We start from the raw sequence: 26158 nt of genomic DNA on the forward strand, positions 1-26158 counted from the left end.
TATAAAAAGGTTTTTTAAAAAAATCTCATCTACACATTGGAAACCTTTTCTGAATGGATTTGGCCTTTCATGGCATATTTTAAAATCCATGGCACGTTGCTTCCTTTGTAGATGTCATCCACTTTTAGATGGGTTGTCCACTACTCGGACAGCCCTTTCTCAAACCCTATGTTTGCCCCTTAAAATGATTACACTTTTATAATCGCCTCCGGTTCCAGTGATTTCAACACTGGCTCTCCCAGGCTCATATGACATTGTCGGCCATTCAGCGTTTGCTTCACTTTTCCCTCTTATACGGACATAATCTGACGGAAACTTCCTCCAGATGTCTGCATTTGCCCAAAGGCAGGGAGAGCTGAGCCAGTGCTGATTGTTATGTCATGCAATCCCTGCAGCCAATGTGGAAGTGAGCCCCAGGAGAGCCAGTGCTAGCATTCCTGAAATGGTAAAGGCACCAGTTGTGAGTATAGATGGTGTTAAATTTAATGGTAGCAAACATTGCGATTGAGAAGGGGTTGCCCAAGTCATTGACAACCCATTTAATGTAGTAGGGTGATAGCTTCAAATTCACATTTTAAATCTGCGAAAAATCCACCCATGTAGATGTATGTGGCCTAAAGCTGCCCTGTGCTGAAATTGGATTTTCTCAGATCGTTGGCTGCTCAGAAGACTATCTCCAGGTCAGAGCAAAAAGACAAATATATATTACAATGGCTTTTTTTGGTAGATCTAAATCTATCTCTCCCTCCCAAAAATCCACCATAGTAATCTTACTATACAATATAAAAGAGTTAACATTCTGTTATGTTACTTTATCTCCAGTCTTTAGTTTTTTGTTGTTTTTTTTTAAAAGGGGTTGTCCACTACTTTACATTGATGGCCTATCCTTTGGATAGGTCATCAGTGTCTGATCGGCTTGGGAGCGACACGCAGGCACCTCCGCCAATAAACTGTTGTTGATGCCTGTGGTGGCAGCAAGGCAGCCAGAAATGCTCAGTTTTGGAGCTGCCCCATCAACTGAAGGCGGCCGCGGTTGGGTACTGAGCGTCCTCATTCTATTGATTTGAACGGCAAGTGGATGTGCAGTACCCGGCCGCAGCCGCTATCAGTTGATGGAGCAGATCCAAAACTGAGCATCTCTGGCCGCCGCCGGCACTGAACAGCTGAACGGTGGTGGTGCGGGGTGTCAGACTCCGACCAATCAGTCATTGATTACCTATCCTAAGGGTAGGCCATTAATATAAATGCAGTAGGTAACCTTTTTAAAGGGTTGATCCTGTGCTGCTCTCATCCGCATGTGGAAAGTCAGCGGTGCTGATGAAGTCTTGTTGACGAGTGCCTGGCAGAACATGTACGGTATTGTGCACTTGTCCTAAAATACTGACAAACCAAGCACTCATATAAAAGAGGGCAGCGCTCATCCATGTAATATAAAAATAAGTGCAATCCTTTATTAAATGAAATTATACCGCCCAAACTAGGCAATCATCCATATTAAGGGCATCTATGAATAGACATAAGTTGAGAGGAAAATAGTCTGTGTCCAAACAACAGTCCTGTCTTAAATAGCAATACCGCAGCAATATATGTACAAATATATGCCATATAGGTGAATAAGAGACACCGCAAAACCCAGTAATGACAACCTTCAAGCTCCCTACCAATTCAGGAAGAACTTGCTAACAAATAGAACATCTGTCATCAGATTTTTGTTAGATAATCTTAGAGCAGCATGATGTAGAGACCAAGACTCTGATTCCAGCTATGTGTCACTTACTGAGCTACTTCCAGTAGTTTCAATAAAATCACTTATCAGTAGGAAATTCTCACTAGAGGACTAGGAAGCCTGCTACCATGGGTTTCTCTATATTCATGAGCTGTGTATAACTCCTCCCCCAGCACTGATTGGCAGCTTTCTGCCTATGCACAGTCTACACAGCTGGCAATCAGTGGTGTGGGTTGGGTTATACAGAGCTCTGCAGTCAGATAATTAGTATGTAGTAGAGCTGAGCGTCATCTGGCCCTGCTCCTCCCTGTGTTTTCTGTGGTTGTACATAGGACCACACGGAAATGTCCTGCATCGTTTCATGCTGACCACAATGCAGTAAAGGGGCTGTCTCCTTTCAGACAATTCTGAAATAACAGACCGGCTCTACTCTCCGTCCCCGGGTCCAGCGCTGAGTCTTCGGCTGTACTCCGGTGTCTGACATTGGCTGCGGTGCTGGCGTCATGTCAGCAGTGTGGCAGCCCCTTGGAGAGCTTTGTAGCCCTGTGGAAGCAAAATACCCTGTTCAGAGCCGCCAAGGTCACAGTTGCCACACTGTCAGCCCGAAGCCAATGCCGGACCTTGGGAGCAGTGGCAGAGTCTGCGCGTGACCCGGGGACAGATTATTGTCTGCAGAGGGATAACCCCCTTAACTATAGAACATTACTGAGCTGCACTGAGCTTCATCTGTATCTGTGACCAGCATTTATATGCCTTGCCCTGTATTAGTAGAGTACGTCAGTGGCACCTGTCAGCCGGCACCTTGTAGCCATCACCGCCCTTCCCCTTTTGCGGTGATGTCATGTCAAGAAAATGTCAGTATTGTTTCCCTGCGGGTCTCCTCCCTTCCTCTGTACAGGAATATAGAAGTCGCTCCAGTGCCTCGGGCATCTTAAAGGAACAACGTTGCCTCTCTGAGAAGTAATTGGGTTTAATTTACAGCAAAATAAGAATAAATCCTTGTGAAGCTGCCGGACTCCGGTGATCCTCAGAGCGATGGCATTGGGAATTTCAGTGACTTATTTTGCTTTTGTGCAGGTTGGACAATCTTAGGCTCTGATCTTATCTGCATTATGGCTTCCATTAATATCGGAAACCTTAACACAGATCCATCCAATGACCGAAAATGCATGGTGAAATACAGACGACTTTGCTAATTTTCCTGTTTAAAAATGATGCAATCTGCAACAGAAGTCCTTAATGTTGATGTGACTATATCCTTGTGCCATAAACATTAGGTTATAGACACTGATGGACACAGACAGAAGAGGCCCCTGTGCAAGAGCGGGTGTGTGGGCCCTGTGCGAGAATGGCGTGTGGGCCCTGTGCGAGAATGGCGTGTGGGCCCTGAGCGAGAATGGCGTGTGGGCCCTGAGCGAGAATGGCGTGTGGGCCCTGAGCGAGAATGGCGTGTGGGCCCTGAGCGAGAATGGCGTGTGGGCCCTGTGCGAGAATGGCGTGTGGGCCCTGTGCGAGAATGGCGTGTGGGCCCTGTGCGAGAATGGCGTGTGGGCCCTGTGCGAGAATGGCGTGTGGGCCCTGTGCGAGAATGGCGTGTGGGCCCTGTGCGAGAATGGCGTGTGGGCCCTGTGCGAGAATGGCGTGTGGGCCCTGTGCGAGAATGGCGTGTGGGCCCTGTGCGAGAATGGCGTGTGGGCCCTGTGCGAGAATGGCGTGTGGGCCCTGTGCGAGAATGGCGTGTGGGCCCTGTGCGAGACTGGCGTGTGGGCCCTGTGCGAGAGCGGCGTGTGGGCCCTGTGCGAGAGCGGCGTGTGGGCCCTGTGCGAGAGCGGCGTGTGGGCCCTGTGCGAGAGCGGCGTGTGGGCCCTGTGCGAGAGCGGCGTGTGGGCCCTGTGCGAGAGCGGCGTGTGGGCCCTGTGCGAGAGCGGCGTGTGGGCCCTGTGCGAGAGCGGCGTGTGGGCCCTGTGCATTCCAATGGCTTATCACAATGCAAAATGCAATGTGTTTTGGAGTTAGAAATGGGCCTCCTTACTTCTTGGGTCCCTGTGCGGCTGCATCAATGATATGTTTGCCCTTAATAAAGATGGTGTCTGAGATTAGGAAGCAGTCTGCGCCCCACTCCCCAGAATCATGGACTGTGTATGGTGTTGTAGCTTCACACTGTTAATAAGGATAGACTTTATAATCATATCTGCTGGAAACTCCACGTGATGCCACCCACTAGTATAATGCTGTGGGAAGCGCTTACCTGATGGCTTCATCTGTTAGCAGCTGCCCCCTTATTATTCCGATCTTCACCCCCGTCTGCAGCACGGCACTCTGGATAGAACCTGTGAGCAGACCTGTCCATCAGAGACCGCCGATAACCCTGCACATGGCAAGGAAGACTAGAAAATGGCCAGTGAAGCGGGAAGCTGATGTACAGGTTTGGTGATGTCTCTCCATAAGGGGTCGTGTCGGGACTGGAGCGCCGTTCTACAGACTGGGGAGATGGCCAGAATAATAGACTAATAGAAGGGATGTCATCGGGGCAGATATCCTGAAAATGGCACAATAATCAATGAATATTTGTAAAAATATTATCTTTTATACTGCATAGTAAGTGTAAAACATGAGTCCGGCATCAGAGCAAAAGAGCCTTCACTGGGTGGCAGCCACCTGAGAACACCAGCGGTGGCCCCTCCTCTGCATGCTGCGTTCTCTGGCTGTCCTCGTTTTCTTGCATGTCTAGCTTTTGGCGTCACTTGGCACAGGCAGCTTTCTTATATGTAAATGTCTTTTATCCTTAGATACGATGTGAAGGAATGCGGCTGTTTCTTCTCTGGCTTCAAGCTCTGCAGACAAATTGTGGAGAGGAGCAGGCACTAATATTTGCATGTCTTGTTCCCGGCTTTCCTGTCGTCATGTCATCTCGAGGTCCTTGCACACTGGAAACCCTCATAAACCCTACCTATAATTTACCTGATGGTCAGTGACTGCTTTCACCTGCTCATTGTATGCCAGCACTTTACACTAAGGGACAGTATTGTACTCCGATAGTGGAGGTGATAATTGTACTATGATATGCAGAGTATTCTCCCAGAGCTAAAATCAGGGCTAATCTCATTACTGGGGTAGCTGCAGACTCCTGAGGATCCCATGACTTTCCATAGATTGGGATGAATGGATTATTTGTGTGTTTTAGGAACTGTGTCATATGATCATATAAGTTCGAGTATTTTCAGCCAGAACCGGGCGGGAGGCACTAACAGTTAAGTAATCCATTCAGCACCGTAACTATCAGTATAGTCACTGGGCAAGGATTACACGCGTGATTGTGAAGCATTTAAAAAAAATGAAATCTGAACTTTTGTTTTTAACCATGATTAAAGGGGTGTCCCAACATAAAGACATAAATCAGCTGACAATAGTAAGCTATTTGGACTGCTAAGCCAGATGCCGCCATCTTCGGGTTGCCGCTTCATTCGTATTGGTCATTTTTCTTCTAGTGTTTGGCTGGACATAGCACAGCATTTCAGTAGTTATAGGGAACCTGTCAGGTCCAATATGCATCCAGAACCACGAGCAGTTCTGGGTGTATATTGCTAATCCCTGCCTAACTGTCCCTGTATCTAGTAGTATACATAAAGAGATCTTTAGAAAAAGTATTTCTAAAGATCCTTTATGATATGCTAATGAGCTTAGGGACTAGTCGCAATGGTGATTTTTTTTCTTTCTCTTCTCAGGCGTGCTATCATACTATTCAATGCCCATTGCCCAGCATCAACAGCGGTGCCGCACATACCTGTCCGCTGTCACTGCCTCAGATGCCGGTTTTAGGCTCAGTGCACATGATTATAAGTCCCAGCACTTCGGGTCATGCACACATCTGGCTTCAGAGAGGTCTAGTGCACATGACTGTAAGTGCCGGGACTTCCGATCATGCGCATTGAATCTAAACCCAGCGTCTGAGGCAGTGACAGCAAGCAGGTATGTGCGTCACTGCTGATGACGCTGGGCAATGGCATTGAATAGCATGTTAGCACGCCCCTGTGTATGTGCTAACATGCTAAAAGGGCAGACTAGTCAAGTGGAGAAAAATGCCCTTCCAACTAATCCCTGCACTCATATTTACATCTCATAAAGAATCTTTAGAAATGCTTTTTCTAATGATCTCTTTATCTATGCTACTAGATACAGGGACAGTTAGGCAGGGATTAGCAATATGCACCCAGAACTGCTCGTGTTGCTTTGTGCATATTGGACCTGACAGGTTCTATATAAGAAAGCCCTTCTCTGCCCCAGCCAGTGTATCACTAGAGAAGGGGGCTGTTAGGATGAGTAGCCGGCCAACCCTTGACACAGATCTAAGAAAGCATGCTGGTATGGGACCCAGGTCGATCAAAATCTGAAGAGGAATGTGAAATCTGTAACTGGCCTTTCAACTACCATGTGTTGTTGGCACAGAGAATTTGGGCTCAGGTCTGATGCTAACCTCTGCACCACATATAATCACATGCCTGAAAATCTGCTTCCTAATGCACAAGCCGCGTGGCTGGCTGTGGGCCGCGTGGCTGGCTGTGGGCCTCGTGGCTGGCTGTGGGCCTCGCGGCTGGCTGTGGGCCTCGCGGCTGGCTGTGGGCCTCGCGGCTGGCTGTGGGCCTCGCGGCTGGCTGTGGGCCTCGCGGCTGGCTGTGGGCCTCGCGGCTGGCTGTGGGCCTCGCGGCTGGCTGTGGGCCTCGCGACTGGCTGTGGGCCTCGCGGCTGGCTGTGGGCCTCGCGGCTGGCTGTGGGCCTCGCGGCTGGCTGTGGGCCTCACTACTTTAAAGTGATGGAAGAGGATAACTGCTGTTTTATGCTTTATTTTTTTATATTCTTTGTGTTTTATCGTTTTTTTCTGTAGCTTATGAATGCGGTCAGTACACGACCCTAAGCACTAGACATATAACTGTAATATAAAGTAAATGTTCCCCATGGAAGTGATGATGGATTCAGAATCTACACAAGTCGCCCGTTTACAGGTCACAGGACAAACAATGCCTTGTATGATTACACTGTTTCTATATTTTTAGGTAAAGTTTCTCCTGAGGAAATAATGCCTCTTGTACCTGTGGTTTCTGGTGAGAAAAACCCTGATGATCCAAGCTGCTTTTTCTTACAAATACTGCTGAAATACATGGTAGCACAGGTGAGTGCGTGATGATGGCCTCAGGCTTAGTAGTAGTTGTAAATTGCTATTAATGAGGTTGTCCAGCACTTGGCTATTGCTAAACATATCATTAGGAAAAGTCACCAACATCTGATCTCTGGTGGTCCGGATACCCGCCCTTCATCAGATAGTCACAGAATTGGAGCAGCACAGCGCCGTGCACTGTGTAGTGGCCGTCCTCTGGTACTGCAACTCAGCTTCTGTTCCCTTCAGTAGTTTTTACACTTTAGAATACGGGAAGAATATCACTTTTATTGATTTACTTTCTCAATCTATTCAGATAGTACCTTTTTCTACTGTTACATGGTTGACTGTTAAAGGTTCCCATCGATGCGGATGGTCACATTGCAATCTGTGCCAATATATGATTAAATCTCCCACTTTTTCCACTATTCATGATTCTCTACACCATATCCAGTCCTATATTAATTGCAACACTACATGTAGTTAATATCATGCACTTAAAAGAAGAAAATAAGTGAACATCATACTGATTCTATTCCCATTATAACATGTTTGATCTCTCCATATTGGACTAGCGAAACACTTTTAGGTATGCATCAAGGGAATATGCCTTTCTTCTGTATAGGGGGCATAAAATGAGTTAAAAAAACCTGAGAGATGGAAATTGGAGTAAACTTTTGCTTCTACGTGAAGAGTATTGGATTCTTATATCAAATATTTAATTAAATATGGTTGAATATTTTGTGATATCTATTTATTGTGACTATTATCCATGTCACATTCAAGAGTTTGTATCTTGTTGCTCCTATTATTTATTTTTTTTTTTTACCCATATTTTTTTTTCCGAATTAATTGATGTTGCATTCTTTGTGACTTTCTCCAAAGTTGTGCTCATGAAGGATTTTATATAAACCTTGCATTATGTTAGTTTTCTGTGTTTAAAGTGCATCATGCATGTGTTTTTGTTTTTTTTTTTGGTATGTGCTTTTATCAAAAATGAAATAAAACTTGATTTATTTTTACATATTTTGCATAAGAGCTTAATCTGCTATCTACTTTGTCAGCTTTTTGTCTTCTTTTTACTCTCATAGGCTGCAAGCTTGTCTTGGAGAAATAAGGAGAACCAAGACACGGGCTTCAAGTTTTTATTTAACTTATTTAGAAAGTATTATCTGACTCACTTATTTCCATCATTTACTAAATTGACGAACCTTTATAAGCCCGTGCTTGGTAAGTACAGCAGATCTGTCTGTAGTGCATGTGTTACATATTTATAAGTTATACAGTGTGTCCACCCATATCCTGTCCACCACCATTAACTTGAGAACGGCGGCAGCTATAGGCACAGAAGTGGTGTCTAGGTATAGTAAAGTAGCCATGCGCTACGCAATGAAACCACCTATAGCGCCACCTGGTGGAAAACAACTGAGTTATTATTTTTATCTCGAAAACGGAACGAGATAGAGGGAAAAAAAGTGAATTACAAAGTTGTAGGGCATCAGCAATTCAATATCAATCGACACCTTGCATACAGAAATGCTATGATTAGAATGTGTAAAACTCACAAGGCTGCGGACGTGAAGCGATACCTCATGGAGACCTTCCTACAAGTCATTGGCTATGGTGGCTGCGTGGAGTGGCCTCCACACTCACCAGACCTGACCCCATTGGACTTTTCTGTGAGGTAACATCAAACAGCAGGTGTATGCGACCCCTCCACCAACATTGCACTGTCGTATCACAGATGCTTGTGCAAACGTGTCACCTACCATATTGCACAACGTGCAGCAAGATACAGTATGCTGTCCAGAGTCCAGATGTGCATTGCAGCTGACGGTGGCCACTTTCATCATCAAAGTTAAATGAGCGCCATAGGCATGACCTGCATTCAATGTTTTTGGGGGATCATGGGTTTCATATCATAGCATTTCTGTATGCAAGGTGTCAATTCGTATTGAATTGATGATGCCATACAATTTTGTAATTCTATTTTTTTTTCTCTCTCATTCCGTTTTTTAGATAAAAATGCTAACTCTGTTGTTTTCCACCAGGTTTCATTGCATAGCGCATGGCTACTTTACTATACCTAGACACCGCTTCTATACCTATAGCTGCCGCCGCTCTCAAGTTAATATCAGTGGACACACTGTGTATATTCTATTCCTTACTACTGATTGCTGAATATTTTCTCAGATGCCAATGTCAGATGAAGACACATAGGTCGTTTCTGAAATGCAGTTGTTCAGGGCAAAACTAAAATCTCCCCCTCACCCCACCCCCGAGGTTCCATGAGCGCTTTTTTGATGTTTCTGACTGCCATGTTTCTTTTTTTTTTCTTTGTATTTATGTGGCTTCTTTTTTACTGGTGTTTTCTGTTCTTTAACGGTCTATTGACTTGTATTGGAAGTACAGAGAGTTTTCAGAGCCGAAAGCAGGGCCGGATTAAGGTTGGTGGGGGCCCCTGGGCAGAAAATCTGGTGGGGGCCCCATAAACGTTAACATTTTTAGCCATAACAGTAGAGCGCGAACTGTAGCATTTAGATATAAATTTAATGAACATTTATCTTCTCCTGTTCTGCCACATTCAGTGTTACAGGACTACAATACAGACACAGTCCAGGATCACTCACAGCAGTCACTTATACACACACAGTACAATACAGATACAGTCCAGGATAACTCACAGCCGTCATCCATACACACAGTACAATACAGATACAGTCCAGGATAACTCACAGCTGTCATCCATACACACAGTACAATACAGATACAGTCCAGGATCACTCACAGCCGTCACTTATACACACAGTACAATACAGATACAGTCCAGGATCACTCACAGCAGTCACTTATTCACACACAGTACAATACAGATACAGTCCAGGATAACTCACAGCAGTCACTTATACACACACAGTACAATACAGATACACTCCAGGATAACTCACAGCTGTCACTCATACACAGTACAATACAGATACAGTCCAGGATCACTCACAGCCGTCACTTATACACACAGTACAATACAGATACAGTCCAGGATCACTCACAGCCGTCACTTATACACACACAGTACAATACAGATACAGTCCAGGATAACTCACAGCAGTCACTTATACACACACAGTACAATACAGATACACTCCAGGATAACTCACAGCTGTCACCCATACACAGTACAATACAGATACAGTCCAGGATCACTCACAGCCGTCACTTATACACACAGTACAATACAGATACAGTCCAGGATCACTCACAGCCGTCACTTATACACACACAGTACAATACAGATACAGTCCAGAATCACTCACAGCCGTCACTTATACACAGTACAATACAGATACAGTCCAGGATCACTCACAGCAGTCACTTATACACACACAGTACAATACAGATACACTCCAGGATAACTCACAGCTGTCACCCATACACAGTACAATACAGATACAGTCCAGGATCACTCACAGCCGTCACTTATACACACAGTACAATACAGATACAGTCCAGGATCACTCACAGCAGTCACTTATTCACACACAGTACAATACAGATACAGTCCAGGATAACTCACAGCAGTCACTTATACACACACAGTACAATACAGATACACTCCAGGATAACTCACAGCTGTCACCCATACACAGTACAATACAGATACAGTCCAGGATCACTCACAGCCGTCACTTATACACACAGTACAATACAGATACAGTCCAGGATCACTCACAGCCGTCACTTATACACACACAGTACAATACAGATACAGTCCAGAATCACTCACAGCCGTCACTTATACACAGTACAATACAGATACAGTCCAGGATCACTCACAGCAGTCACTTATACACACACAGTACAATACAGATACAGTCCAGGATAACTCACAGCCGTCACTTATACACACAGTACAATACAGATACAGTCCAGGATCACTCACAGCCGTCACTTATACACAGTACAATACAGATACAGTCCAGGATCACTCACAGCAGTCTCTTATACACACACAGTACAATACAGATACAGTCCAGGATAACTCACAGCTGTCACCCATACACACAGTACAATACAGATACAGTCCAGGATCACTCACAGCAGTCACTTATACACAGAAAGTAGAGTTACTCACATATTTTTTATATTCATCCCAATGTTAAGGCAGCCAGGGCCGGCTCCAGGTTTTTGTGGTCCCCGGTTGAGTCTCAGTGGGCCCCATCCACACACAGACACGCACATACACATACAGGCATACGTACATATACATATTTGAAGACAAATTCACAAAAATACATTTAAACAGACAAATATATGCACAGTCATATACACTGACACACATGCAGACACAGACGCATTACAGGTGCTAATATGTAGAAGTCACAAGCAGCATCACTCACCTCCCCCGCTTGTTTCCGTTCAGCTCCTCCAGGACATGTGGCTGTTTTGCATGATGGCCATCACTAACAGACATGACTGCACACCATGCACACTGACACAGCACTTCTGTATATACATCACAGGAGGGGCTAGGGCCTACAATATATACATTACAGGAGGGGCAGGGGGCATAGACGTTACTGGGGGGGGCATAGATGTTGCTGGAGTGGCAAACAGCTCTGGTGGCGTACACATTACTGGGATGGGTGGCTTAGCGCTCTGGGGTGCCGCACAGCCTGCTCTGATTCATATATACACACACACAGCTCTGCTTCACACACACACACACAGCTCTGCTTCACACACACACACACACACACAGCTCTGCTACACACACAGCTCTGCTTCACACACACACACAGCTGCTTCACTCACACAGCTCTGCTTCACACACACAGCTCTACTTCACACACAGCTCTGCTTCACACAGACAGCTCTGCTTCACACACACAGCTCTGCTTCACACACACACAGCTCTGCTTCACACACACACAGCTCTGCTTCACACACACACACACACACACACACACACACAGCTGCTTCACACACACAGCTCTGCTTCACACACACACAGCTCTGCTTCTCACACACACAGCTCTGCTTCTCACACACACACAGCTCTGCTTCACACACACACACAGCTCTGCTTCACACACACAGCTCTGCTTCACACACACACACAGCTCTGCTTCACACACACACACAGCTCTGCTTCACACACACACACACACACACACACACACACACACACACACACAGCTCTGCTTCACACACACACACACACAGCTCTGCTTCACACACACACACAGCTCTGCTTCACACACACACACACACACACACACACACACAGCTCTGCTTCACACACACACACACACAGCTCTGCTTCACACACACACACAGCTCTGCTTCACACACACACAGCTCTGCTTCACACACACAGCTCTGCTTCACACACACACACAGCTCTGCTTCACACACACAGCTCTGCTTCACACACACACACAGCTCTGCTTCACACACACACAGCTCTGCTTCACACACACACAGCTCTGCTTCACACACACACAGCTCTGCTTCACACACACACAGCTCTGCTTCACACACAGCCCTGCTTCTCATCACACACACACAGCTCTGCTTCACACACAGCTCTGATTCTCATCACACACACACAGCTCTGCTTCACACACAGCTCTGCTTCACACACAGCTCTGCTTCTCACACACACACAGCTCTGCTTCACACACACACACAGCTCTGCTTCACACACACACACACAGCTCTGCTTCACACACACACACAGCTCTGCTTCACACACACACAGCTCTGCTTCACACACACACAGCTCTGCTTCACACACACATCTTTCTTCAGCTCTGCTTCACACACACACACAGCTGTTTCACACACACACACACACACACACACAGCTCTGTTTCACACACACACACACACACACACACACACACACACACACACACACCTCTCTGTTTCTCACACACACAGCTCTGTTTCACACACACACAAACACAGCTCTGTTTCTGACACACACACACACAGCTCTGTTTCACACACACACACTGACACAGCATTTCTGTATATACATCACAGGAGGGGCTAGGGCCTACAATATATACATTACAGGAGGGGCAGGGGGCATAGACGTTACTGGGGGGCATAGATGTTGCTGGAGTGGCAAACAGCTCTGGTGGCGTACACATTACTGGGATGGGTGGCTTAGCGCTCTGGGGTGCCGCACAGACTGCTCTGATTCATATATACACACACACAGCTCTGCTTCACACACACACACACAGCTCTCCTTCACACACACACACACAGCTCTGCTACACACACACAGCTCTGCTTCACACACACACACACACACAGCTGCTTCACTCACACAGCTCTGCTTCACACACACAGCTCTGCTTCACACACAGCTCTGCTTCACACACACAGCTCTGCTTCACACACAGCTCTGCTTCACACACACAGCTCTGCTTCACACACACACAGCTCTGCTTCACACACACAGCTCTGCTTCACAAACACACACACACACACAGCTGCTTCACACACACAGCTCTGCTTCACACACACACACACACAGCTCTGCTTCTCACACACACACAGCTCTGCTTCTCACACACAGCTCTGCTTCACACACACACAGCTCTGCTTCACACACACACAGCTCTGCTTCACACACACAGCTCTGCTTCACACACACACACCGCTCTGCTTCACACACACACACACAGCTCTGCTTCACACACACACACACAGCTCTGCTTCTCACACACACACAGCTCTGCTTCACACACACACACAGCTCTGCTTCACACACACAGCTCTGCTTCACACACACACACAGCTCTGCTTCACACACACACAGCTCTGCTTCACACACACACAGCTCTGCTTCACACACACACAGCTCTGCTTCACACACACACAGCTCTGCTTCACACACACAGCTCTGCTTCACACACAGCTCTGCTTCTCATCACACACACACAGCTCTGCTTCACACACAGCTCTGCTTCTCATCACACACACACAGCTCTGCTTCACACACAGCTCTGCTTCTCATCACACACACACAGCTCTGCTTCACACACAGCTCTGCTTCTCACACACACACAGCTCTGCTTCACACACAGCTCTGCTTCTCACACACACACACAGCTCTGCTTCACACACACACACAGCTCTGCTTCACACACACACACAGCTCTGCTTCACACACACACACAGCTCTGCTTCACACACACACAGCTCTGCTTCACACACACACAGCTCTGCTTCACACACACACAGCTCTGCTTCACACACACACAGCTCTGATTCACACACACACACACACACACATCTTTCTTCAGCTCTGCTTCACACCCACACACAGCTGTTTCACACACACACACACACACACACACACACACACACACACACACACACAGCTCTGTTTCACACACACACCTCTCTGTTTCTCACACACACAGCTCTGTTTCACACACACACAAACACAGCTCTGTTTCTCACACACACACACAGCTCTGTTTCACACACACACAGCTCTGTTTCTCACACACACAGCTCTGTTTCACACACACACACACACACAGCTCTGTTTCACACACACACACACACACACACACAGCTCTGTTTCTCACACACACACACACACAGCTCTGTTTCACACACACACACACACACACACACAGCTCTGTTTCACACACACACACACACACACACACACACACACACACACCTACACACAGTTCTGTTTCTCTCACACACACACACAGCTCTGCTTCACACACCACACATCTTTCTTCAGCTCTGCCCTTACCTGCTCTGATGCCATCCTCCTGCTGCTCCGGTATAGGCCGCCGTCCTCCTGCTGCTGTTCCGGTGCCGCGGCCATCCTCCTGCTCCGGTGAGTCTCCTCTCCTGGCCACGGCGCCGGTCTTCTCATCCGCGGCGGCGTCCTGCTGTGACGGCCGCGGCGGCGTCCTGCTGTGACGGCCGCGGCGGCGTCCTGCTGTGACGGCCGCGGCGGCGTCCTGCTTCGACGGCCGCGGCGGCCTGCTGTGACGGCCGCGGCATTGGACCCCGCAGCAGAGCAGGGAGCAGGCATACCTCTGACCCCGGAAGTACAAACTACTTCCGGGGTCAATCAGCGTCCTGCGCCCGCAGTTTGTTTTTGCGTCTTAAAGACGCAGATACAAATAAATGTAGGTGCGCGCACCTCTCCCCCCCCGTAAACACAGCTGATTTATTAGACTGTCTCTACGGAGGGGGAGAGGGTGTGAAGAAAAAAAAAACAAAATTGCTGACGGGTGGCATGTATGGTCCTGGTGGTGGGGGCCCCCTTGGAAGCTCTTATGGTGGGGGCCCCGGGGCTGAAGCCCCGCCTGCCCCGCCTATAATCCGGCCCTGGCCGAAAGCACCTGATGTTCACTGCTTTTGAACACTTGGCATCTTTGAAAACCTAAATTAAGACACTAAAAAGTCTGAACATATAAAATGCAAGGCGATTTTTACATAGAAGTGTATAGATTCACTCCTTCCAGTGTGTTCTGTGAGCTTTTCCTGGCTTGTTTCAGAGCGGCCCTGCCTGAAAACCACGTAGTGTGCACATGTCCTAAGACCCCGTACACAGCCAGACTCTATAAGGAGAGCTACAAAATATGCAACGAGTCAAATCATTCTGTAAAACGTGAAGATTTTTTACATTGTAAAATCAGCAGGCAAATGCATGACAAATCCAATAAAAAAGCTCAACTGAAAATACCTGTCATATCTGGCCCTAACCCAAGCCTCCATTCCCACCACACTTTGTCGTACTTGTGCTGTCAGTTTTTCTTCATTATCAGCATGCTGACACATGGAGTCCTATTCGTCTAGTTCTTAGACAGTGCAGACTTAGGCTGTCTTAAACTGCACCAGATTTATCATTGCGGCTCATGCAATTCATTAATCTGTCTTATTTTTAGACTGTCAAGTTGTGTGCCGCCCCAGCAGCGGATCGAACCGCTCAGATCCGGGGGTGGTGTTCGTTCGTGGCTCGAGGGTCTCCGGACCCGGGGGCTTAGGGGCCACACTCAAATGTGAAAGGGGGTATTTACAGGGAATTTGGTATAGTTCGTGACATCACCCGTGGTGTACGGTAATTGGGAGTATCGCCGCTGTCGTTGGGAGTACCCGGGGTGATGGAGTGGGGCAGCAAGATGACGTTACCCTCCACGGGTAGGGGTAGGCCCCAGGACTCTGGTTGGTGATGCTGGGATGCAGTGCAGGGGTCAGTCGGGGACTCACTCAGCAATGAAGCAGACGCTGACAACAGGGTAAACCAAGTCTCTGAACGCTGTTGCCTCTCGAGGGGAGCTCGACCGGGTCCCGTCCCCTACAGTGCTGCCGGTGGTCCGTAACCTGCCTCCTGGCACTAAGTTTTAGATTGTCCGTTGTGGTCCGGTAGCTTGGAGCGTTCCGGGCTCCGCTCCCCACTGTGGCTAAGTGAAGGAGCCTGCTCTCAGGAGCTCACACTTGGGATTTCAGTGGGCTGCTTGCTAGGAAAGCCCTAGCCCCCTCGTTGCGCTAGTGCCCCCCATCTCTGGCCTGGTGGGAACAGTCCATAAAGGCCCCGTTCTGCTCAGGTTAATTGCCGGGTTTCCTGAAGCTTCTCCCCGAGCTAGGGTCAGTGTACCCCGTTGTGCCTTCGGTCCTGGATTGGTGATAGGACCAGGCTGCCGGCCGTCCTCTTCTGTCTACCCCCTAGGTGGGCGGCCCTATTCCTGCTTAAGCAGCCCACTGGTGTGCCTGACAGGTGTGGTGCAAGGTGTATCTAGGATTTGTAAATGCTGATGGAGGCAGCACTGCAGGATGGAGACCCAGAACCATGGGGGGTCGAATACTGCACGGGTAGGATAGTTTGTGCAGTACCCTGTGACAACCTGAATAGTCCAGGGGGCGTCACATATGCGATTTCTTTTGTCTGGCTTATTTTTAGACTGTCCAGTCATGAAATTTCATTAGTCTGGCTTATTTTTAGACTGTTCAGTCATGCGAGTCATTAGTCTGGCTTATTTTTTAGACTGGCCAGTTGTGCGATTTCATTAGTCTGGCTTATTTTTAGACTGTCCAGTCACGCGTTCATTAGTCTGGCTTATTTTTAGACCTTCCAGTCATGCGGGTCATTAGTCTGGCTTATTTTTAGACTGGCCAGTCATGCGGTTTGTTAGTCTGGCTTATATTTAGAGTAGTTCAGTCATGCGGTCTCATTAGTTTGGCTTATTTTTAGACTGTCCAGTGTTGGTTTACATCACCTGTTAATTGACTTTCTGCAAAATGTTGGCCCTTGTTTTTTGGACACTGTGTTCCATGTTAGGTCACTTGTTGGCCAAACTCCTCGTTTAAGTGAAAGTGTTTACAAAAAAATAAAAAACATGCCGCACATAGATGGCGTCTCCGCTGCATCAATGGGTCCACTTTTTACGATCTGGTTGGTAAGAAGATTATTGGGTAATCACCTTTGTTTTGTTGTCCTCTTCTTCTTTTTTCTTTTTTTGTCTTTTTACATACACCAAAACCAGATACTCAGACCAGGAGTGGATAAAATATGGATCCAGCACACATGGAAATCTCTGGATTTTGCTGAGGCTTACCTGTACTATTTGCACTCTAACTTTTTTTCTGTTACAACTTTATATATATATATATATATATATATATATATATATATATATATATATAATATATATATATTTATTCATTCATTCATTCATTCATTCATTCATTCATTCATTCACACACACACATATACATATACATATATATATATATATATATATATATATATATATATATATATATATATATATATATATATATATATATATATATATATATATATATATATATGAAACCCTAGGGGGAAAATGCAACTTTTACACTGTCGGATGACCTCTGAGGACGTCCATGCTGCCTTCATACACATTAGATCGTTGGCTGCTGTGTAATATTAATGTATCTCTGCTGCATACACATATTCAGCTGCCAATGGGTAACATTATACGTTGTATCTTATCTCCTAAAGCAAAGGTCATCTTCAGTCTGCTCTGACTTTGCTTTTTATTAACGCAGTGTAAATACATAGACCTGGATATTTATGGAGACTCGGCGGAAATCTATTCACGTGCTCGGCTTAAAACAATATACTGACTGTTTGCAGATCTCAGTGAAAGCTTGTAAAGTGACCTGGCTTAATGATACTATGAGATTAACACAGTTTCTCTCTGTTTCAGATATTCCAGATGTCAGACCAAAGCCCGTGTATGTCACCGTAAGCCGTAATAATGAAAACCTCTATAGCACAAAAATCCCTTTCATGGCAGCTAGAGTCGTGTTTATCAAGTGGCTTGTCACCTTCTTCCTGGAAAGGAAATATGTAGCATCTTCTCAAAGCACTAAGATTGGAGGAGAGGTTCTACCCAAACTGATTCAGGTACAGTCAGCCACCTTCCTCAGTTACACAGGCTTCATTAAAGGGAATCTGTCACCAGGATTTGCTTTCCCATCTGAGAGCAGCATAATATAGAGACAGAGACCCTGATTCCAGCGGTGTCACTTAGGCTAAGGACACACATCTGGCTTTTCTCCTATTTGTCGGATCCGGCACGCTCCCATACAGTGTATACAGTACAGTGGCTGGGCGACAACTTCCTGGTCACATTCTCCAGTCACATGACAGCATATGACCGGAGCTTGTCGCGCAGCCACTGTACTATACACACTGTTCAGGAGCGCGACGGATCCAACAAACGGGAGAAAAGCCGGATGTGTGTCCTTAGCCTTACTTGGCTGCTTGCTGTCATTTCGATAAAATCACTTTCTCTGCTGCAGATCTATCAGTTTTCTGAATACTGAGCTGCGTATAACCCCGCCCACACCACTGTGCATAGGCATAAAGCTGCCAATCAGTGGAGGAGGCGGGGTTATACACAGCTCATGAATATGCTGGACTACCTGGCAGCAGGTTTACTAGTCCTATAGTGAATTTATGAAAACAACACTAAGCAGCCCACTAAGTGACACGTCATTGAGAAAACTGTCTCTGGCCTGCGAATTAGGTGACAAAAACCTGGTGATAGATTCTCTTTAAAGTTAGATGGGATTTTTTTCATTGATCCCATGGCTCTTAAAAAGGAGTTGGAGCTAGTGAGACTATATGCAAAGATGCCGTTATTAAAGGGAATCTGCCAGCAGAATTTCACCCCACATACTATTTCTATGCACGTGTAGCTCTTTCAAAGACAAGCACAGCAGGATCTTTACATGGAGCCTTGAGGATGCCTTCAAACGAGGAGCTGAAACATTGCGTGTATTTGTGTGAATCAAGTACACTTTTTTGTTCCTCCACTTATTTCCATTGGCGTCTTGCTTCCAATTTTTTTTTTCTACATAAGGAGGCTTAGATAAACGGCTGTTTGCTATACATGAAAATTAGCAAGTTTGCAATTGGCTTGCTTTTTCCATCTGCTGTCAGTCTTACAATGAGATCTTTTATCTTTCATAGTGTACAGTTGGTTTCTTTGGAGCTCAGACACTAGTGCCTGCCCAGACATATGCAAATGTGTGCAGTAGTTAAATAACAGAAGGGAAGTTGACTCCTAACGTACCAGCCACACCTCTGCAAACCAGTAATTTCTGTATAGCAGTTTTCTGCTCACCTCCCCCCCCCCCCCTCCTCACTCCACTCCTGTCCAGCTAGTCTTAATTATTAATATTGCCTTGTTATAATCCTGTGGATGTGAATACTGTGGAGAAAAAAAGCGCAATAGGGTTTCACCCGAGTAATATGGGGTGAACAAGAGCAAATGCACTCACCGAATCGAGTTGTGAAAGTCACAACTACTATGCACGCATATGATAATCCAGGCCACGGCAGCAGCACCCAGGATGGCTGATAATGGAGAGTAGTAGAATTGGGTTTTAACACCGCACCAATGACCGCTATGGACGTCTGTAAGATTAATGTTACTTTTTATTTCATTTACAGGTCAACGCGTTTCTGGAGTCTCTGCTCCCTTCCTCAGGACATGCAGGAAAAAAAGTACATCAAATGATGTGATGTACTTTTTTCCTGCATGTCCTGAGGAAGGGAGCAAAGACTCCAGAAACGCGTTGACCTGTAAATGAAATAAAAAGGAACATTAATCTTACAGACGTCCATAGCGGTCATTGGCGCGGTGTTAAAACCCAATTCTACTACTCTCCATTATAATCCTGTGGATAACATGCTATATGGCTCACATATTGCTACTTTTTATGGATATTCTCCCGTGTTGTAAACTGTTGCACTTAATTATTATTTTTCTATCCCATCTACAGTTATAGCTATGTAATGCCATCTTACATGCCCTTTTAGACAGTATCTGTGATTAATGTGAACCAAGAAAAGAACACTGAAGTCGAGCCCACTGGATCCCAGGAGCAGGAGAAGAACCACTCGAATAGCAGCACGCTGTCCGACCGGAGGCTGAGCAACTCCAGCCTGTGCAGCATAGAGGAGGATCAGAAGACCGTGTACGACATGGTGCAAAGGATCTTCCTGTCCACACGTGGATATGTCAACTTTATCAATGAGGTCTTCAGACAGGTGTGTCATTCTGGCCTGTGTCCACATACTCTAACAAGGATTGGGAGTTGTCCACACTTATGTTAATATACTTTACATTCCTCAGCCTTTTGCAGGTCTCTTCATAGTGTCAGTGACACCTTCTTACTTTTCTGTTCAATGTTTTGTTAAGTTTTCAACACAAATAACATAACATGTCTCATTGGTACATATGCGTATCTCATCAGAATGAATATCCGAGAAGAAACAGTGACCGCATATATTGTTTCAGAAAATGGCCATCGTTAGTTTGGTATTGAAAAATCTCAAAAATGGCCTTCGCATATTCCTAGATCAATTATCAACCAAATAATCAATTCAGTAGAACTTCACAGAAGACAAAGCGAAAAAGAGGGATAAGTAGGGAAGGCTAGGGTGCGGGAATAAGAGATGGGTAGACTCTGAGAGCATTCAGTGAGAAAGAGGTTTGGTGAGGAAAGGTCCGGCTTATCCTCTATGCACATCACCCAAGTGTTTCCTCTTCTGCCGCAATTATTGAAAGATATTCTGCGGATTTCCTAAAGGTCATCCAAGGGTTCCAAACCTTGTGGAAGGAATCTGAGCTAAATTGAGAGAGGGAGGCCAGGTCCTCAGTGCGAAATAAGAGGTCTATTTTGCGAAGTACCTGCTTTTTAGACTGGGTATTGGGTGTAAGCCAAAGGGTGGGGACCAAAAGCTTACATGCTGCCACAACAAAGGCCGCCAGTTTATTAGTCGGCCAGATCGGAAAATTGAGTAGGACCATTTCTGGGGTGAGCTGGACTTTACCGCCCACAAGAGACGAAACAAGCAGTGAAATGTCTCGCCAAAAGGAACTAATTATTGGGCATCTCCAGCACAGTGAGGAAGAAGATGGGTACCATCGATGCGACTGCACTGGCGTAGTGTACCACCTGGTTGTGAAACTTTCTTACAGTGATATTTCCATCTTAGACATTTGAGCAAGCATACTTGGCAGTCTCCGTGACTCTGATAGCAGTGAATGGAGAGTGCTGCACACGTTTGGTTCCCTCTCCACTCATTGGGTGCAGTGGCCAGAGTTGGGACCTGGACCGATCGGATATTTATAGCCAGCCATATGGATATGTCATACATGTATAAATTGTGAATATCCGTGTAATTCACCCCTTTTTATACTGTAACTGCCCGGGATGACCGCACTTAGGCCTCACTTAGACGGGTTTCTTCACGTACTAACAAAAATTGTTACGAGTGTCAGTGTGTGGCATCCGAGTCTCATTGATGAAACTTTGATGGTAAAAACTGGTCCACTGACCCATATGGATAAATAAATTGCCCTATCCTTTGCAATGTTATTCATGGACTGCACATGGGCGTAGTCTATGTTCTGTACATGAATTTCACTGACCCATAGACTTATATTGATACTTTTCTTCCCTGATGCCGGTAATAAACAGATACAGTCCACAAAAAATACGGGTCTGTGGACAGCCTATAGACGATAGCGGATACATGAAAAATGGACGTCTGAATGAGGCCTGATTTATATTTGTTCTGCACCCAACTGCGAGCTCTGTGGGCCGCACTACATCGGGGTCAGTTGTCATCCTATAAATATAAACCCACTTCAATTCATGGACAACAACCAGGTCTTCATATCTTTAAAAGGGTTGAGGAATTGAAACATTGACATTAGAAACCTGTTTGATTTCTGAATTATTCACATTAGACTGAGCAACCGCTTTAAATGCAATATGATTATTTTAATGGAGACGTCTTGCAGCTTTGGTGGGGTTTTTTTTGTTTTGATTTTTTTTGGGGGGGGGGAGGGTTCGTTATTTTTGTTTTTGGAAAGGTCATTTGATCATAGATATTATGACTCCTTTTTTTATTTAGAGATTTTGCAGAAAAGTTATATGTAGTTGTTATGTAGTTTTTTTTTTATTTATTAAGTAACATTCTGCCACCTAGTGGTTAAAAGTGGAATCTCATTCAATACAAGGATCACAGTCTCATTTGAATTAGTTTTGCTGTGGGCTTAAATAATAATAATAATAATAATAATTTTATTCATTTATATAGCGCTATTAATTCCACAGCGCTTTACATACATTGGCAACACTGTCCCCATTGGGGCTCACAATCTAGACTCCCTATCTGTATGTCTTTGGAGTGTGGGAGGAAACCAGAGAAAACCCACGCAAACATGGGGAGAACATACAAACTCCTTGCAGATGGTGTCCTTGGTGGGATTTGAACCCAGGACCCCATCGCTGCAAGACTGCAGTGCTAACCACTGAGCCACCACAAGACTGCAGTGCTAACCACTGAGCCACCGTGCTGCTTAAAATGGTTTTCTATTAATGAATGTAATTTTTATAGCCTTCTGTAGATTTAAAACATAAATAAATAAAAAAATATAGAAAATAGCAATGCTGCCTGTGGCTGGGGGCAGCAATGGATTTTGAGTATAGCTACTTTTTGTTATTTACCACCACAGTCCTGTACAATAATGTTTGGTCATAGAAAACTTTCTTAATTCTTTCTTATCCCAGTTTTTCTGCATATTTTTTACAATGCCACTTAAGCAATAGCATTGCTGTTCAGTATACCTTTCAGTAGGTAGCACAGTGAGGTTCTAGAAGATGCAGCTTGGATTTGCATTATGGATATTTGAATGTTAAATGGTTATTTAAGAAAAAGAAAAAAATAGCCCTATTTTTAGAATAGGAAATAATTTTATGATCACTGATGGGCCCCTCAGTGATCCCAAGATCGGAGCTGAAGAAACCTAGAAGAGTATCGCAGAGGTGCACATGCCTGATCTCTGCCTCATTCACTGTCCATGGGACTGCCAAGTGCTGTCTCCAGCAGTCCCATAGGAAATGAATGTAGTGAAGGTTGAGCCTCTGCTGTATTAGAGATTGGGGCTGCAGAACAATGATGTCAGGATTTCTTGGACTCCCAGCGTTCGGACCCCCAGTTATCCGCAAGTTATCCCCTATACTATGAATAGACAAGAACTTTTTTTTTTTTTTAAATAATAATGTTTATTTTTTTTATCTTTATATACATCAGCAACACTGTCCCCATTGGGGCTCACAATCAATATTCCCTATCATTATGTCTTTTGAGTGTGTGAGGAAATTGGAGAACCTGGAGGAAACCCAAGTAACATGGAGAACATATAAACTCAAACCCAGGACCCCAGCACTGCAAGACTGAGTGCTAACCACTGAGCCACCATGCTGCTTTTATTCTTTACATATTACCATTTATTAATATCCCTACAATTCTTTGTATGTCACTTTTGTATTTTAGGCCTTCCTGTTACCTGCTTGTGATGTCTCTGCCACGAGAAAGGTTGTAAAAGTCTACAGGAAATGGATCTTGCAGGAGAAGCCTATTTTTATGGAGGAGCCTTCAAACACGCCAAGTGAACATGTGAATTTGCCTGTTTTTGAATCCTCTTCAACAGAAACCGATAGCAAGCAGGTATTAATAAAGACACCGGTCTATCTATATCTATATCTATCTATCTATATCTATCTATCTATATATATATATATATATATATATATATATATATATATATATATAATTATATAAAATCATATTTTTCGCTTTATAAGGCACACCGGATTATAAAACGCACCCCAAATTTAGACATAAGAAAAGGTAAAAAAAGAAAAATAGGGTCGTCTTATACTCCGGTGTTCTCTTACCGGAGGGGGACAGCAGTGGTGGTGAAGCGGGGTCACAGGAGGCAGAGGTTGTGCTGGCAGGCGTGGCAGTTCACTGGCAGCGGGGTCCATGGTGGCAGGCGCGGTGGCGTCCGTGGTGGCAGCAGCAGCGGCGGGTGAGTCATGCAGCAGGCCAGTGCAGTGAGTGTCCCAATGTCCGTGGTCCTGGTTCAAATGATGGCGCCTGGAGCGGCGCATACACAGATGGAGCTCTCATCCTAGAGCTCCATCTGCGCACGCACCCGCTTCCGGCGCCATCATTTGAAACTGGGACCGCAAACAAACTGGGTAACCTGCTGCACAGCCGCCTGCCACGCATGCACAGAGTGGCAGCCAGCAGGCTGTGAGCCCACCCTGCGTGCAAGCAGCCGGGTACTTGTGCTTGCGTGCGTACGAGTGGCAGCCGGGTACCTGTGGCTGTGTGCAGGAGGCAGTCGGGTGCCTATGTGAGGGCGGCAGCCGGCTGCCTCCCGCACACAGGCCACCCGGCTGCCTCCCGCACACAGGCCACCCGGCTGCCTCCCGCACACAGGCCACCCGGCTGCCTCCCGCACACAGGCCACCCGGCTGCCTCCCGCACACAGGCCACCCGGCTGCCTCCCGCACACAGGCCACCCGGCTGCCTCCCGCACACAGGCCACCCGGCTGCCTCCCGCACACAGGCCACCCGGCTGCCTCCCGCACACAGGCCACCCGGCTGCCTCCCGCACACAGGCCACCCGGCTGCCTCCCGCACACAGGCCACCCGGCTGCCTCCCGCACACAGGCCACCCGGCTGCCTCTCGCACACAGGCCACCCGGCTGCCGCCCGCACGCAGGCACAGGCAACCCGGCTGCCGCCCGCACGCAGGCACAGGCAACCCGGCTGCCGCCCGCACGCAGGCACAGGCAACCCGGCTGCCGCCCGCACGCAGGCACAGGCAACCCGGCTGCCGCCCACATGCAGGCACAGGCAACCCGGCTGCCGCCCACATGCAGGCACAGGCAACCCGGCTGCCGCCCGCACGCAGGCACAGGCAACCCGGCTGCCGCCCGCACGCAGGCACAGGCAACCCGGCTGCCGCCCGCACGCAGGCACAGGCAACCCGGCTGCCGCCCGCACGCAGACACAGGCCATCCCGCTCGCCACTGTTCAATACCCGATCCAGCATTGGAGTGCTCAGGTACTTGCGATATTTGGCCAAGTATCGCCGATGCTCAAATGTGCCGTCTGCTCAGGCTTGCTTTACTGCATGATGTGTGCAGGTTCCCCAGGGAGAGCCATTCACAGTCTCTGGCTCTCACTGGGGTTGAAACAACATTTTCAGAGGTAGTACGTAAGGCTGGGACCACTCGGGGATTACTGAGATCCCCTCGGATGACACTCTGCTCAAACTGGCAGTACAAGAGCCGAGTGTCATGCGAGTGTCCCTGCGACTGAGGTCCGACCGTGCGAGCAGACCTCAGCTGAGGGGGGCGGCCGGCACTGAGGGGAGGATTTCTCCTTTTCTCCTCCGTAGCTGGCTATTGCCATTCTCGCCCTGCACTTGCAGTACACCGGTGTACTACGAGTGCAGTGCGATTTTTCTCTCGCCCCATAGACTTGAATGGTTGCGAGAGAAAGAGTCTCGCATTACACCCGCAGCATGCGATTTGTTTTCTCTGTCCGATTAGGGCTGAGTACATAATTGCTCGTGTGCGCTGACACACAGGCTAATATTGGTCCGAGTGGAATATAATGTTTTATCGCACTCCACTCGCACCGATTTTCTCAGTGTGTGTCTTAGGCCTTCAAAGAAAAAACTTAAAAAAAAAACAAAAAAAAACAAAACAAAACACCCTCCATTGCCCCATAAATGTTTTCTTTATGGCTGGCTGTATGTGGGCGGAGACCCCAAATGCCTAATCTGTGACTTCCATTATACCCGATACTTGAGGTGCGCACATTCAGAGAGTCTGACCTGCTCAACTCGAGCACC

General features: G+C 46.7%; 1 protein-coding gene across 1 annotated transcript in view; it reads left to right on the forward strand.

Annotated features, from left to right (window-relative positions):
• The window catches only part of LOC142297183 (ral GTPase-activating protein subunit alpha-2-like), a 210810-nt gene that overhangs the window by 89851 nt on the left and 94801 nt on the right, over nucleotides 1-26158 (forward strand). The window contains exons 6-11 of the mRNA XM_075341450.1: nucleotides 4516-4693; nucleotides 6778-6893; nucleotides 7970-8108; nucleotides 18125-18324; nucleotides 20248-20478; nucleotides 23779-23952. Coding sequence (XP_075197565.1) covers nucleotides 4516-4693; nucleotides 6778-6893; nucleotides 7970-8108; nucleotides 18125-18324; nucleotides 20248-20478; nucleotides 23779-23952 — 1038 coding nt within the window. The remainder of the gene's footprint in view (nucleotides 1-4515; nucleotides 4694-6777; nucleotides 6894-7969; nucleotides 8109-18124; nucleotides 18325-20247; nucleotides 20479-23778; nucleotides 23953-26158) is intronic.

The sequence above is a fragment of the Anomaloglossus baeobatrachus genome, chromosome 3 (genome assembly GCF_048569485.1).
Source record: "Anomaloglossus baeobatrachus isolate aAnoBae1 chromosome 3, aAnoBae1.hap1, whole genome shotgun sequence".
In the NCBI taxonomy this organism is placed as follows: Eukaryota; Metazoa; Chordata; class Amphibia; order Anura; family Aromobatidae; genus Anomaloglossus; species Anomaloglossus baeobatrachus.